The following is a 15,880-nucleotide window of genomic DNA, read 5'->3' on the forward strand; positions in this document are numbered from 1 at the left end:
CGGTCCAGGTACCTACTGGAGCAAGCATGGGTGTAATATTTTGTTTTAAATGTAAATAGAGTTGTAATTTGGTCCGTTGCACACATTCTGCTGCTCCTTTGGAAACAAGCATGGGTGGATTCTTTCTGAAGTTGGAAAAGTCTGGTTTGTCTTTAAACATAGCTTCGGGACGGAGGAACCCTCACGAAGCTTTCAGGAGTAATGGATCTCCTCGCCAGCACATTCCTCTTCCTGAGAACTTCTGACACAATCTCATTGATTTCTGCAGAGTTGCATACTCTTAATACAGCCATGCTGAATTTTGCTTAGAGGTTTCAACCAATCAGTCAGCATGATTGCTTACTTTTTCCTTTTTTTTCCTTTAACAAATGAGGAACTTGAAAGAATGCAAACCTTTCAGAAAGACTGATCAAGGCTCTAGATGACAGCAGAGATAACAGATGCAAGGTTTTACTGCCCTTAACCAATTAAAATGAACAGGAACAGGGACAGGAAGGATTTCCTGAGCTGGTGTGCTCAGGGACACATTTCCAGAATCCTCTTGGTGACTTTTTTCTTATGAAGCTGGTCACTGGCTCCTTCTTGGCATCTGAATAAACAACAGAAACATATTACTTCCACTATAAATAAAATAATGGCAATACCTCTCTACCACCAGAAGGAGAGCACCAATAGAAAGAGGAGATTGAACCAAAGGGCTATTGTTTGGTTTGAAAAAAGTGAACAAAACAGACGTGTAAGCCTGAATCTGAAGGATTATTTTAATTCTGTGCAATGGAGAATGCACCTACAAATTTCACAAGCATAAGACTCATGGAAGAGGTAAAGTGGCAGCGTTACTAAGAAGTAAGGGCAGGGAAAGCCCTTAACTGCTCTCTGAGAAATGGAAGTAAGCAGAAGGCAATGGAGAAAACATAGCCTCCACTTAAAAACAAAGCCCTTCACACTGCTCAGTCGTGGAGCGTTTTTTCCAAAACTCTATCAGAGGGAGGAACAGGAAAAGAAATCTTTTTGCATGATAATTGCTGATAGCACAACAAAACCCAAAGGGTTTCCTTACCCATTTCTAGACATGTGGGCATTAATAAACTTCTGTGATAACATTAATATGCTTGATAGTCTCTGTGGACTCATTCTCCCAAACTAGAATCTCATTATATTTTGTGAACCTGACGTAAATTTGTGGGTATTTAAAGGTACAACCCTTGAATTGTTCCGGCCTGCCTGTTCACAGAAGTGCCTAAGAGCCACTGCTGTTCCTCATGGTTTTTTGGTGTCCTATGGCGGTGGCTCAGAAGCCCAGGCACAAATCAGGGCTTTGTTGTTCAGAGCAACATACTGCAAATCGCAAAGAAAAAGCTGCAAAAGCAGCTCCCGACATCTTTCAGGTTCCCACCGCTTCCAGCGGTGCTGATCAGCTCCGGCTCCCCTAGGAGTGTGTTGGTTTTGCTGCATGGGGAATTGATTAGTGAAGTTGATTGCTCTGGAAAAATTAGAAATATTAGTTTAGATAGCTGAGATGACACATTGCCAAAGCTCCTGTCATCCTGGAATAGCAGTGCTGACTGTGGTTCTGGAGTCTGTCATTTCAAATAAATAACCCCAAATCTAAGGAAATCCGATTCATTCCCAGACAAATGATACAAAATGAAATCAAATTAAAAGTGCTTATCGTTCTTCTTAAAGATCAGGAAAGACATGATTATGTATCTCCTCCTTCACCTGTGAAATTTATTGGGCTTGCTTATTGTGCAAAGCCCATGTCTGGGTAAACGTCCTCCCTGATACCTATGACGTTGTACATCCAGAGGGACAGGTCACATGGGTGCATTTGTCCGAGTGGAAGCTAAGGATGTAACCCATACTGGGTTTTGAAGTGCATCCCATAGGAGGAGAAGCGGATGACGTTCAGGTATTTCTCTGCAGTCCTGTTATTCCTGCTTTGTTTTCTTGAGATGAAGTCCGGTGTTTCTAAATACAGGAAGGGCAAATCTCAGCAGGCCTTCTCCTTTCTCACAGTCCTAAGCCTGCATTTCTCGTTGACTCTCTGCTCAGCAGCTTCCCTTGCTTGGTTTTCTCTTCTGACTGATCCACACGCACGTGCACCGCTCGCGCAGGCAGCTCTCTCACGTAGCCTGCAGCAGGCGGTCCTGGGGTGGTGGCTTTCACTGAGTATTTAGCTGTCACCTGATTTCACTAAATTTAGGTGTTGGAAGTGAGATGTTTTTGAGGGGATGCAATTTTCAGAGCATTTTTTGGAAAAGCTAGGTAGAGCACCTCTCAAAAGGATTCTACAAATGCGGCATACGTCTTTCCTGTGAATCCTCAGCAGATGTCTTTGCAGTGAATTTCCAAAATAAAATAGACTTTCCAAAGTGCTTTTTCTGTATTTAACATTGCCTTTTCAGTATGGTAGCTAAGGCTTCCTTTTAAAGGCATGTACGTGAGATTATGCAACTGTAGTATTCAGGATACCCAGAGCAATTAAAATAAACCAGGCTAGGTATAATGAAAATGAGCCAAAGCATCTGTTTCTCAAGAGGATTAAAAAAAAAAAAGAAGAAAGAAAGAAAGAAAAAAGAAAAAAGAAAAGAAAAGATAATCATCCCCAGAGGCTCGGAGCCACTGTGGTTAGACCTCAGAGAGTCTTGTGCTTCAGAAATGTGTCCCAAGCTCACTTGGGTAGGAAAGGATGGAGTTAAAAATGAGGAAAAGAAAGACCCTCGTATGGTATGACCAGTTTCTATGCTCCCTGGAAGAGCAGCTGCATAACCCAGTGTGTTTAGCAGAGCTGGACTTACAGATCAATTCCTTTTCCCTGCTAATACTTTAATTTGACGTGCTTACATGAATCAGGAGAAGGGGAAGTGATTTCTGTGTGCTTTCTAGTATTTATCAGGTGCCTATCTGGTGTTTAAAAGTTAGTTTAAAATCTCCAGTTATTTCATCCTGACTCTAATGACGGTTCAGTGGGAGGTACAGAAATGTCAGTCCACCCTCACGGCAGCACCGGGGATCACAGCAGCCCCGGACGGGAAAGCGCTTGCTTATTAACCGGGAGTCCCGCAAGGCAAGAAGCAGCCTTCAGTCCATACAGCTGAGGTACTAAGAGCTACTGCGTTTGATTTCCTCTCCACTGTCACTCAGCACCAGACGTTAAAGGCCTTTTTGGGGCAAAATGCTCAAGACGACGACTGTGCGAGGAGGGCGGCAGCAGCCACCGCTTCACTTCCTTGCTGGGCTGTAGACGCTGTGCGTGAACCAGCCCTGGTTCCTCGTCTGCGGGATGGAGACAGCAGCACTTCCATGGTGCTCCAGGCTGCGCTGAGGATGAGCACCGAGCGTGCAGGTCTAGAGCGATGGGATGAACGGGCAGTCAGGCCGGACACCGAAGCATTGCGTGGGAATTAACAGTAAAACAGACCGAGATAAAGTGCAGCCAGCCACATGCTGTATTGTCCAGGAGTAGCACAGAACTATCTAGACTTCATATAAACCTCTCAGCCCTCTTTGATGTAAGTTTGAGTAGTGAACCTAAAACAAGGACTTGTTTGACTTCCGTTCCTTCTAGCAGGACTGATTCAATACACGGGGAAGGGGAGAGCAGGAGAACCAGGCGCTCTGTTTCGATCTGAACCCCTTTCGTCCCTTGTGTAATAGTTACTTGGTTCCACTGAGTCTCTTACGGAGAAGAGAAAAATACCTCCACTGCAGCAGCCCTGAGGCAAAAGAAAACCTCTGAAAAATAATCACCCATTTTTTTTGCAAGCAAGTCTGTGTTGGACAGCAGCTGTCATCAGGGCTTTCCGGGCCCTCCTTGGCTACGGCAGAACCATGTTGGCCAGGTTCAGCAAGGCCCCATGCTCTAGGAGGGGAGCTGGAGGTGTTCCAGCAGATTGCGCTCTCCGTTCAGCAGAAAATATGCTCTCATGGGTTGAAGTGGACAGCAATGCCTACCTTTAAGACATCACATAATCCACGAATTAAGGTTATTTTTTGTGACCAGGATGCACACTCAGGTAAGCAGGGCCCATGAGAAATATTACAAGCTATTTGTTCAGTTCCTCCTCCGTAGATGCGATGGGTGGATGTCCCGGTGTGTTTGTGAACTAAGAAGGGCCATTACGGTGAGAAGCAATGCAGTGACTAGCAAGCAAAATGTGGGCATATGTGCCATAAATCACAGCTGGTCAGCTGGGATTACCTGCTTTGGGAACATCCTTTACAGAGGTATGTCTCGGGTGACCAAACAGGGGAAGGAACAATTCTTTTCTTACACGGAAACAGGTTGTCTGAGCATCACCAAAAAGGACCTTGCCCTCAGCGAAGAGCTCTGCATGGGGCCTTAGTACTGCCTCACGGTGGCTGAAACGCTGATCCCAGCCCAGGAGGTTGATAGCCCTTTGCAGCCAGTGCTGTCGCAGGCTACGCCGTGGCTCCGTGTGGGATCAGGCTCTGTGGCTGGGCTGCTTTCCTGTGTGGTTTCCATTTGCGAGTGATACCCTGAAATGATGCTGAGGACTGAACCAATGTTCCAGCTTGCAGCATTTTTGTTTCTCTGTTTCTCGGTCATGCAGGCAGCCTCGGCGGCCGCTTGCAACCTTACAAAATCCTTTGGCCTGCACACAAGGTGTTGGAGAACTCTGGGCCGCTCAGCGCATTGCAAAGTTACGATTTCCTGGGAAGAAATTTCACGATGGGTAACAAGTTTCGCTGAAACATTCTGTACCGGAGTCTGAAAACGGCCCCATCCATTTAGCCTATGAGGTAATTTCTTTTCAAAACTAGTTTCAGGCAGACCTCTTGAGTCACGCTCAGCCGTTAGTTTTCGCATGGGCTACTTAAGCAGAGTAGTCTTAGCATTAGCAGTTTCCTGTGTGCTGAGCTGCCTTGAGTATGAACTTGGATAGGTACGGCTTGAAGACAGCTTAGCCAAAGGGTACAAGCTGCTAAACCGCGCTGGATGGCTGAATCAAAGCTTCGTTGCATTTGTAACGTGGGTAAAGGATGACGGCACGGGAACGGACGTGTAGACGTGAGTGCTAGAACCTGCTGGAGACAAATCTGCACCCAGCGAAGGAGCCGGGTCGCGGTACGAGGGGCACCAGCCCCTCTTTCTCCCGCTGCGAGCGAAGGACTGGAGAGCAGGCGTGGCGGGGCGGTGTTAGAGGTGGGCAGGATACTGCAGGAGCCGCTTTCTGTGTCACTGGGTTTCATGCTAGTGCCGTTGAAAAAGAACCCAATAACTGCGAGGCCAAATGTCCTCGCACGAGCGAAACTGCGGCTTGCGCGGGAAAATCCAGTCCCAAAACAAAAGAGCAAGTAGAGATGTTGCCAAAAGCACTTAGAATTGTGGCAACGTATTCGAAGTTAATGAAGATGTGAAATCCTCTGCTTTCAAATGAGGGCTAGGCGAGAAAAGGGAAAAATTTGCATTTGGCTGGTGCATCGCCTGCCGGGGAAACCTGCCGTGCCCTCCCTGGCTCGCTCCCCTGCCACCACCATCTGCTGCCTCTGAGATAGCTGCCCACCCTCCTCTGTGGTCTGCCGAATTCATAAAAATCAGTAATTTTTTTGCTTGGAAAAAAAAAACACGATGGCTGAGACCTATTAAGTGGAAAGCTTGTTTACTTAAACTGATTTAAATCTGGCGTACTGAGAATAGCAACTTTCTTTGACCACTGTCTTGAGTAAATATGGCCTGGCATTCTTAAGATGATGTTTACAACTCCAACTATCTCCATTACACAGGGATATATATATATATATACATATGTATATTTTCACTAAAAACAGACGAGGTAAATTATTTGACAGGAGATGGATGTGAAATGGCTGGTGTGCGCATTTCCTCTGTAACATTTAGAAACTGAAGCACATCTAAAGCCTTAGCAGATGATGTTCCTTTCTGAGCTTCATGATTAAAAAAAAAAAAAAAAAAAAAAAAAAAAAAAAACAGTTTGGTTGCATTTAGGATCATTTCCACTGGAGAGATTTTATTCAGGAGTTTGTGAAAAAGCAGCTATTTTTAGTAGGTAAACTAGCACGTTTCCTGAAGTAATGTAGGCAAGAGACAATAGCCTGGGATCGCTCGCTGGACAGTGATGGCGCTTTAGCTTTGAAATGACAATTTAGTTCTTCCGACTCGAGAGAAAATGATCTTTGTGGCCTCGGCTCTGCCTTTTTCCCGCAGTGGTCCACGCTAACGCTGCACATAACAAGGCGTAATTTCGCCCAAGCAGAAGACTGCGCTCTGAGCCAATACGCGAGTCATACCGGACTGAATATTGCCATTTCCGACCCGCCGTCTGATCACGTTTTTCAGGCTGTGTGAACAAAGTAACGGTGCTGTAATTACCCGTGGTGTTTGTGTGCACGTGTGAGCGTGTGTTATGTATGTATAATGGCATTAGGATGATGATATAGCTCTTTCTATTAGCTCGGTGGTATTAATAAGGTGTGACAGAAAGTTATTTGATACCATTTGAAATCCCGCTTGTGTTTTCATATTGCTCTCAGATGTAATTTGGGGGCTTGATTTTTACGAGTTATGGCTCTGATGTCACTTGTATTTTTGCCCGTAATAGGTCCCGGGGGAGCAAAATTCATCAGAGTCGATTAGCGGCCCGGGGAAGCGCCCGTCGGCTGGCGCACGTGCGGCGCGGCCGCCCCGCCGCAGCCCGCGGCAGCCCCACGGCAGCCCGCGACGCCCCGCGGGGCGGCGGCGGCGGCGGCGGCTTCGCCCCGGCAGCCGGCTCCTCGAGGGGGGCTTGGGAGCGCGATGCCGGGGGGCTAAAACACACGAGGTAAATAAAAATAGCTGCGGAAGGTGGTGGTTTAGAGCCGCTCTCGCGGGGGGCTTTCTGCTTGCTCAGGCTGCCGACCGGGGCGCGCGCGCTTTTCGGAGGGGAGGTTTCGGCGTTGGGGCGCCGGCGTTTTAGTGCGCGGTGGTTTGAACGCGTGATCGGCAGGACGCGCGGGGCGGGAGGCTGAGCCCCGGGAGCCTCGGCCCGCGCCTCCCCTGCGGCTCCCTCTCCCTGCCCGCCAAGCCCCCTCCTCCGACGCCCCGAAGCCTGCACCAGGGGGGCCCTTAGCAGCAAATAAATTAATGAAACGAAATCGAACAAACCGGCGCTGGCCCCCCCAGCCCCCGCGCGTGCCAGCATGAGGGTTAAGATCGGATCCTGGCTCCGTCGCGTCCAAGTATAAAAATGGGTTTAGAAGACTCCGGTTTAAATGGCTTCCTGTCTCCCAACATTCCTGACCACAAATATTTTTAATTGTAAGGCATGAAAATACAGTTATTTAATAAATTAACGCTTTAGACGCTTTTTGGTTCAACTCTGGAGCGGCCTTATTGTGCTCTTCTGTATTCATTCCAGCTACTACTCTCTCTGATTCCGATCTTATTTCATTCGTAATCTACAGATCTTCTGTTGTTATCGTGGCTGTGTTTTATGGTTTTGCATTACTTTATCGACTCAGCATACTCTAGGCTGCTTCCCCCCCCCCTTTTTCTTTCCGCCTCCACTGAAAATAGCCTTTTATGAGAAGCTTAAGTAAAAGCCTGGAATGTCCAAAGGAAAGCACAGAAACATTACAACATTTTGCAAATTTCTTTTGGCCAGAGAAAGTTACAAAATATTCATATGAAGAAACTTATCCTGTGCCTGCAGGACAAAATCCAACTTCTGATTATATGTGGAATTCCAATTTCTCCTATAAACAAGCTGTATTTTTTTTTTAAGTATAAGGAGGTTGGGGGGAGGGAGAAAAAAGACTTCTCTACAACATGATGTCAGAGCAATGATGAATATACATACCCTCCGTGCTGGTATTACATACTCTTCTGCACTGCGACACACTCCGCTGATACTACACTGAAAGTGCTAAAAACGTTACAAACTGCAGCCGGGTGTTGATGGACCTACCAGCCAGCAGCGCTGGCCTGAGAGCCACCGGGAGCTCGGAGCGGAGCCTGCAGGGCTGGGGGGTTCACACAGCCCCCGCCCCACGGTCATGTCCCTGCCCCACGGCCGCGTCCCCCGCCCCACGGCCGCGTCCCCCGCCCCACGGCCGCGTCCCTGCCCCACGGCCGCGTGCCCCGTGCCCATCGATGCAGCCGTGCTGGCGGGCGCAGGGGAGGGGAGGGAGCCAGCGTGCTCGGGCAGCCCTCGCCTGGTTGCCCCCCGCAGAGCTGCGGCCCCCTCGCCGCGCTCCCCGCGAGGGGGGTCCTCCGGGGCCGAGAGGCTTGGCCGAGGCTCGCCCGGGCCGCGGCGTGGCCGCACACGAGCGGCAGCGCCCGGGCGGGCTTGTCTCTCGGCAGCCCCCGAGGCGCTACGGGCGCCTGCCGTCGCTGCTCCGAGGAGAAGGCGCCGCTCCCGCGGGGCGGGCGCACGATCCCGCGCTGGCAGTGCCCCCTTCGGCGCGCTTGGCAAGCCCGCTGGACGTGACGATGCAGAAGGCAGCGTGCGAGGAGGAAACCACGAGAAGAAAAAGCCGGAGGGATCTGTAGGAATATCCGCTCTCGCTGAGTAACTTGAGCGTGCGTGTTCGGTTCTTTTACCTGTGAGCACGTCCCATCCGTGGGCAGCCGGACTGTCTGGGCACGCTAAACTTGCCGTGCTGTAGAGCCTGCTAGGCTTTCCTAGTGGGATTCATCTCATTTTGCTTTGGTCCTCTACTAGACAGGTTCAAGGCTTAGCTATGGGGAGGAGGAAGCAGGCACCTTCGGGGGGGGGGGCACCTTTCCTACTGGAAAATAGGTAGCTGCTGGGAGGGTGCTGCAACTGCCTGTTGCAGGTGTCTCAAGGGCGAAGGTGGTCTGCTAGCTCACACCAGATCGTCCCGTTGTTTGCACGCCTGCTTTAGATGTAACCTCTCAAGGACAGGATCTTAAGCATGGATTGGGGAGCTGGCTGCCCCAGAATTTGGGGGTGATACGGAGTCTTGCAGGAGCTAAACGCACCGAATGGTGGCTTGGGGACATAAGCACATCTTCCCAGCACACTACCAGGAACGAGCAGACAGGCTCTGGAACGCGCCCTTTCCTGGGCAAACCGTCTAGTCTCACGTTATCCCACCTCCAGGTGCTCCAGGCGGCGGCTGCGACTGCGGGGCAGCGCCAGGGCAGCCGGCCGCGCCGGGGCTGCGGCTCACGCTCAGGCCAGCGCGGCACGAGCAGAGGAGTTCGGGCATGAATGGAAGAGGGAAGTGCTCTGTGCCACTTGAACGTGTATGATGGGAAAAAGCAGCCCGGCCTGCTGGAGGTAGAGCGAGTGAATAAACAAATAAGAACCTGTTTGTGCCCAACACATTGTAACAGTCACCTGAGGATGGTTTTATCTGTGTGAGACTATAACCCTGATTAAACTTGCCAAGGTCAGTGAAAACAAAGGTGAGCTGCTGAAGAAATGCAGGTTATTCCAGCTGGGAGTTCACTGGGGGTAACATTCAGCGACACTCCCCGTCCTTCAGGGATGCTCCGAAGTGTGGGTCCCGCTCACGCCACCTCCAGTACCTGCCCATCCCCTTCAAAACGCCCTCCTTCCCGGGGCGCCTGCACTCCCCAGGACTGAGCGCCGCATTTCGGCAGCCGAAGCGGCAGCTGCCTGCAGCTCTCCTGCGGGCTGCGCTCCGCCAGCCCGGGCGCCCGAGGCGCGCGCCCACCGCGGAGCCGGGGCGCGCAGAGCGCGGGGCGCGCGGAGCCGGGGCGCGCGGAGCCGGGGCGCGCAGAGCTGGGGCGCGCTGAGCTCGGGGTGCGCGGAGCCGGGGCGCGCGGAGCGCGGGGCTCGCGGAGCCGGGGCGCGCAGAGCAGGGGCGCGCAGAGCTGGGGCGCGCAGAGCGTGGGGCGCGCGGAGCGCGGGGTGCGCGGAGCCGGGGCGCGCAGAGCTGGGGCTCGCGGAGCCGGGGCGCGCAGAGCGCGGGGCGCTCGCCCGCCGCCCCGGCGGCCCCGCGGGCAGCTGCCCCGTCCCGAGCGGCACCCGCACCACGCGCCCGGCCCGCGACTCGGCAGCTGCGGCGGGGGACGCGGCGGGCGCCGCTCCACGGCCGGGGCGAGGCCGCGCCGCGCTGCCCCGGGCCCGGCGAGCACCTCGGGGGCCCTGCCCGAGCCGCGGCCGCCCCGCGGCGCAGCTGCCGCCGGCGCCCCCCCCGAGGCGGCCCGAGGCCGCGGGCGCGGGCGCTGCGGAGCCCCCGGCCGGCGCCAGGGGTCGCCCGGGCCGCGCCGCCGCCGCCGCCCGCACTTGTTGCGCCCCCCGCGCGGCGCTGCGCGCGCTGACGTCACCGCCTCGTCATTATTCAGGATTAATAATATTTTTTGGGGGGGGTGGGGGGGAGGCGGCGCGGGCCGGGCCGGCTGCGGGCGAGCGGCCCCGCGGCGGGGCAATGAACAGGCGGAAATAAATAAAAAATGAGGGACCCCCGCAACCCCCCCTCCACGCCCGCGCAGCCGCCCGCGCCCGGCGCCCCGCGTGGGGCCGGGAGCCCCGTGCGGGGCCGCCCCGCGTTACAGCGGCGCGGGCGCGCATCAGCATTGCGGGCACGTCGCGGTGCGCCCCGCGCGCAGCGCCCCCCCCCCCCCGCCCCGCGGTCAGCGCGGCTCCCCCCCCCCAACACACACACACACACACACGGGTTGGGGCTTTTTTTTCCTTTTTTTCTCCTTTTTTCGCGAGCGCCCAGGCGCATTAATGCTCGCACGTCTGCGCGGCCGGCGGCGGCGGCCCGCTCCCCGCCGGACCCCGCGGGACCGCCGGGCGGACCGCGGGCGGGCGCGGGGCCGCGGCGGGGCGCGGGGCCGCGGCGGGGCGCGGGCGGCAGCGCGGGCGCGCAGGCGGCGGCGGCGGCGGCGGCGGCGCAGCGGCGCGGGCGCTGCGGGCGCCTCCTTTATAGCCGCCTCGTACCCGCAGGTCCTGTCAGGTGCGCGGCGGCGCCGAGCCTCGCCGCGGCGCCCCAAAAATCGCGGGGCGGGCGGGGCCGCGGGCGGCGGCGCGGGGCTTCTGCGGGCGGCGCGGGGGGCGGCGCGGCGGCGGCGCGCGGTTTTTTGCGGGCGGCGCGGGGCGGCGCGGGGCGGCGCGCGCGGGGCGGCGGCGCGCGGGGCGGCGGCGCCGGGGGCGGGCGGCGGCGCGGGGCGGCGCGGGCGGCGGCGGCGGCGCGGCGGGCGCGGCCGGGCCCGGCGGCGCGGGGGGCGGCGGCGGCGGCGGCGGCGCGGGGGGCGGCGGCGGCGCGGGGGGCGGCGGGGCCGGCTTCGCCCTGCCAGGACCTGCCGGGCTCCATTCACGCCAACAAGTTTGGGAGAATGTTGAGTTCAATCGCGCCGGAGCGCCGCGATGGAGCACAGCTCGCTGCAGGTACCGCGCAGCGCCGCGCAGCGCCGCGCAGCGCCCCCCCGCCGCGGCGCCCCCCCGCCGCGGCGCCCCCCGCACCCCCGTCCCCACCCCGGCTTGCGCGGCGCCCCCCGCCGCTTGCGCGCGGCGCTGCCCCTGCGCGGCGCGGCTCTTGCGCGGCTCTTGCGCGGCGCCGCGCGCTGACGGCGCTGCCGCGTTGTTGTTCCCGCAGTGGGTCGGCGCCCCGTGCGGCTCGCACGGCCCCTACGTGTTCTACAAGGCGTTCCGCTTCCCGCGCCGCGGCGGCGCCCGCCCGCGCGTCCTCGCCCTCGGAGACTTCTTCTTCGTGCGGAGCGGCGCGGAGCAGCCCGCCTGCATCGCCGAGCTGCAGCTGCTCTGGGAGGAGCGCACCAGCCGCCAACTTCTCTCCAGCTCCAAACTTTATTTCCTCCCCGAGGACACCCCGCAGGGCAGGACCAGTGACCACGGCGAGGTGGGGACTCCGCGCACCGGCCCCGCACACCTGCGCGCGGGGCGCCGCGCCGCGCAGCGCTGCGCTGCGCGGGCCCGCCGGGGCGCCCCCCTACCCCCCCCCCCCCCCGCGCCCCGGGTACCGCGGCGTCACCCTTTAAACTAACAAACAAACAACAGAAATCGGTGGATTTCGGTACTGTTCGGATTTGGGCTTTTTTTTTTTTTTTTTTTTTTTTTTTTTTTTTTTTACTATTCGGTGTATTTAGGGAGGGCGGAAATTACGAAATGGAGGCTGAGGGAGATCAAAAGCCGCGGAGCTGGCGGGGACGCGGGCGGTGAAGGGGCGGATGACAGGTAGGGCAGCGCCCGCGCAGGCTGCGCGCCCCCCCCGGCCCGGCCCGGCCCGGCCCGGCCCGTTATTCGCCTTCCCCAGTTCTGCCCTCCTCAGCGCCCGGGCGCGGATTGACCCCCCCCCCCCCAAAAAGGGTCTGCGCGGGGCCGGGGCGGCGCGGGGCGCTGCGGGCCGGCGCGGGCACCTGCGCGGCCGTCGGGGGGCTGCGGCGAGCCGCGGGGCGCGCTTGAAGCTGCGTGCGCGAAACGAAAGCGCCTGGGAGGGGAGGGGGGTGGGGGGAGGGACACAAATCATTTTAATACGCCTTAATGATCGGCTCATGTTACCGCGGTGCGGACATCAGAGGGGATTAATGCGGCCGCGGGAAGCGGAGCGCGGCGCTCGCCGGGGCGCCCGGCGCTGCGAGCACCTTGCGGGGGCTGCGCGGGGCTGCGCGGGGCCGCGCGCTGCGCTGCGCTGCGCTGCGCTGCGCGCCGCGGGAGCAGGTAGAAAGTTTTGCTGGTGCAGGCGGGTTTCGCGGCCCGCTGATGTCGTTTTCGCCCGGCCCCGGTGAGCCGCGGGGAGCCCGCGGGCGCGGCGGGAGCGGGGCCCGAGGGGGTCCCCGCCGAGGGGGCCCCCGCCGGGGAGGGGAGCGCCCGGGCCTCCCCGCCGCCCCGGGGCTGCGTGCTGGCGGCGGCAGCATCCTGCTCGTGGCCGCTGCCTCCGGTGCTCGTGTTTTATCTGATCGCCAAATGTTTGCGCTCATCAGCGATAAGTGTAAATATAAGTCTTTTTATAGCCGGCGGGATTCATCATCCAGATTTAAATATAACCCTCTGCGCCGCCGAGGCCGGATGCTGCGGCGAGCGGGGGCCCCGGTGCAGCAGCCCGGCGGGCACCGGACCGGGACCCCCGAGAGCGGCGGGGCCCTCGGGCACGGCGCAGGTTTTGCCAGCTTCGCCGAAAACTCCGTTACCCCGTTCAGCAGGCAGGTGCCCGGGCTGCGTTAGGTGGAAGCGGGCGCTCGCTGGGCGCCGGCGCGCCGCCCGGCCCCTCGGCCCCCGCCGGCCTTCGCCCCCTCTTCTGCCCGGCGGCGCGGACCTGGTGCAGCGCCTGTCGCCCCGCGAATAACCCGCGCTCGTGCCGGCAGGCTGCTCGAGCAAGCGTTGCTCGTGCAGGGGAGAGAGCGCGAGTTTCCTGTAATCGCTGCCCCAGCGCTGGGTTGCATTTTCCAGCTAATTTGGAAAAAAACAAAAAAAAAAAAAAACAAAAAAAAAAAAAGAAAGGAAAAAGCGAGTCACGCTATAAATGCACATCGTTTATAACCACGGAAGGGATTCCTCCGGGAGGCTCGGGAAGGCGGCAGCTTTGCCGGCCACGGCTCCCCAGCGGTCTCGGGCGTTTCATCAGGTGAGCCCGGTCCGGGCGCGGGGCGGTGGCGCGGGCCAGCCCCGGCGCCCGTCCTGCACCACGCGCGAGGGTGCTGGTTTAGCTCCCCCCACCCCAAAAACGAGCTCGAGCCGCTCCCGTTGCACGGTGGTAGATCCTGGTTCCTCTCCGAAACGAGGACCGCCCCGGTGTAGCCTCCGCGGTGCGTCTCTGCTGCTCGTATCTGTCAACATTGGTAACGGCAGCACGTTTCAAACGCGCGGATGATGATTATTAAAGGGTGCTTTAAAAATCATGCTAATAGCATCAATCTCCAATGTACACTTGCTCAAATTAATTCAGCTTTGGAAATCAGGCGCACTGTAATAGCAGTGTTAGAGAAATGACATTTGTCATAAAATATCATGGTTTTGGTAATTGCATATCCACGCTGTATATTTTTATCTCTCTCACCGCCAGGAGCATATGCTGGCAAAGGCAGGAGAGGGCAGTGATATTACTCAGGGAAGCCACATGTTGCTAGCCATTAGCCAGCAGTCTGGCATCTCCGGGCACTTACGGCAGATTTTCTTTCTAACAAAAAATTAAAACATTTTTTTTTTCATTTTCCTTTTTGCCTCCGTTTCCCAGTGCGTTCCGCCTGCAAAATACACCCGCTGCTCTCCAGAGTTGCTGTTCCCAGTCTGATCGGTGGCACTAAACGTTAAACTCTCGTCTTTGGAGAATAATAGGCCTCACATGGTACACCCTCCAGCGTGTTGAGATACTGTGCAGGCTGGAAAATAAAAATGTTCTAATTGTGTCTTTTAAATAAGCATAGGAGTGAATTAATTAGACTATATTTTGTCTTTAGTTGCTTAGTTACACAATAGTATTCCTAAGCACAAGTAAGATAAATTGGCTCTTTTTGTGCTGCTTGTCCCTTAATCATAATTACTGTATTGCTCAGGAGAGTAACACACACATAGATTTTGCATTTTTAATAATACTCAAACAACACGCATATGATATAGAAAGTATGTTCTGATTCAAGCCCTTCTGTGCTTTTATTCAGGAAGAAGTTCTTCTGTTATGGGAGCAATATTTGCATTAGTTGCTCAGAGATGCAGTTCTGGGAAATACATAATTGAAATATTCTTGCAGTGCTTGTTCTGGCCCTTTCATTCGCATTCAAAATAACAATGCCTTGAGTCTCGGAACAGTCATCCACTCTTGATTTAAGGGCTTTTTTCTTTGTGTGTGTGCGCGCCTGCCTTTGCGCGGGTGCAGTGTGGGTTCACACCCAGGTTTAACCCTGCCGAGACCAGACGAAGCTCGCGGCTCCTCGCGTCCTACCGAGCGGAGGCTTTTTATTCCGTCGCCAAAACGCCGCCAGAAGGTCGGGCCAACGTGGGCATGTCGTGGCGCTGATCCAGTGACCTTAGCGCTTGGCAGGCGCCCACGTTTCTGTGCGAAGGTGCCGGGCTTGCAGATAATAAGGGAGTTTGTTTTCCTTCTCTAGGTATTTTTAAATCGTCCTTTGCGCGCCGCGGTCCCCGTCTCGGGGGGCTGGAGCGTGGGCGAGCCGGGCGCGGGCCCGGCGGGACCTGCTCCCTCCGTGTCCGCGAGAGTCGGCGCCGTTGTCCTCGCCCGTGAAAAGCAAGGAAATTATTTGCAGACATTTGCTAATTAAAGCACATATTGTTTTACCAGCACAATGGAACGTAATATAACAAAAGACAAAAGAATAAGCCTGCATAATTTAAACCTGCTAATGCGACGTGCTCCTCGTTAAGCAGAAAAATACCATTATGTAATCTACACGGAAAGCTCTTCGTACTGTAACCGTAGTAGGCAAAATTGGGAACGAATTGCTTGTCAACTTGCCTGAACTAAAACAACTCTTGGAGGTCCGCGAGCCATCTGATGGGAAAACATTTTGACTGAAGCCTATTTTCTCTTTGGTCAGAACTTCTATCTGCAGTGACAGATATAAATTCGATTTGAACCTCCGTTCAGCCACGGGAGGAGAGGGGGAAAGAAACGAAACGCGGGAGGAGGCTGGCGGCAGAAGCGGGCGACCTGGCTGCTCGCGCCCGTGCGGCCGAGCGCCGCGGCGGCCCCGGGCACCGCGAGCCGTCCCGCCCCGGGGCGCCTGGCGCGTGCCGTCTGGAAACGCGGAGCCGGCAGGAGAAGGCGGCTCGTCCCCGCCGAGGGAAGCGAGCGCCCCGGGGCGCGCGCGCCGGCCCTGCGGCGGATGGGGAGGCGGGACGGCCCGCGCCGCGCCGCGACTCCCTGCCTCCCCCAAGAGCTCGCATTTCTAAAAAATAATTATCTGCTTTGAACTCCGCTAACTACCTGACCTCTTCCCGTGAACGTG

The 15,880-nt window shown here is 56.5% G+C and overlaps 1 protein-coding gene across 4 annotated transcripts in view; it reads left to right on the forward strand.

Moving 5' to 3' along the window:
• The first annotated feature begins 11,265 nt into the window (after window positions 1-11,265).
• The window catches only part of ARID5B (AT-rich interaction domain 5B), a 100,358-nt gene continuing 95,743 nt past the window's right edge, over window positions 11,266-15,880 (forward strand). For 2 of the 4 annotated variants that reach the window (XM_062580331.1, XM_062580333.1), the window contains exons 1-2: window positions 11,266-11,351; window positions 11,560-11,820. In XM_062580331.1, the coding sequence (XP_062436315.1) occupies window positions 11,331-11,351; window positions 11,560-11,820 (282 nt within the window). In that variant the 5' untranslated portion in view covers window positions 11,266-11,330. Of the gene's footprint in view, window positions 11,352-11,559; window positions 11,821-13,423; window positions 13,543-15,880 lie in introns of those variants that run through there. The other 2 variants (XM_062580334.1, XM_062580332.1) reach the window with 2 other exon arrangements.

Source organism: Rhea pennata, chromosome 7 (assembly GCF_028389875.1).
Source record: "Rhea pennata isolate bPtePen1 chromosome 7, bPtePen1.pri, whole genome shotgun sequence".
NCBI classification, from domain to species: Eukaryota; Metazoa; Chordata; class Aves; order Rheiformes; family Rheidae; genus Rhea; species Rhea pennata.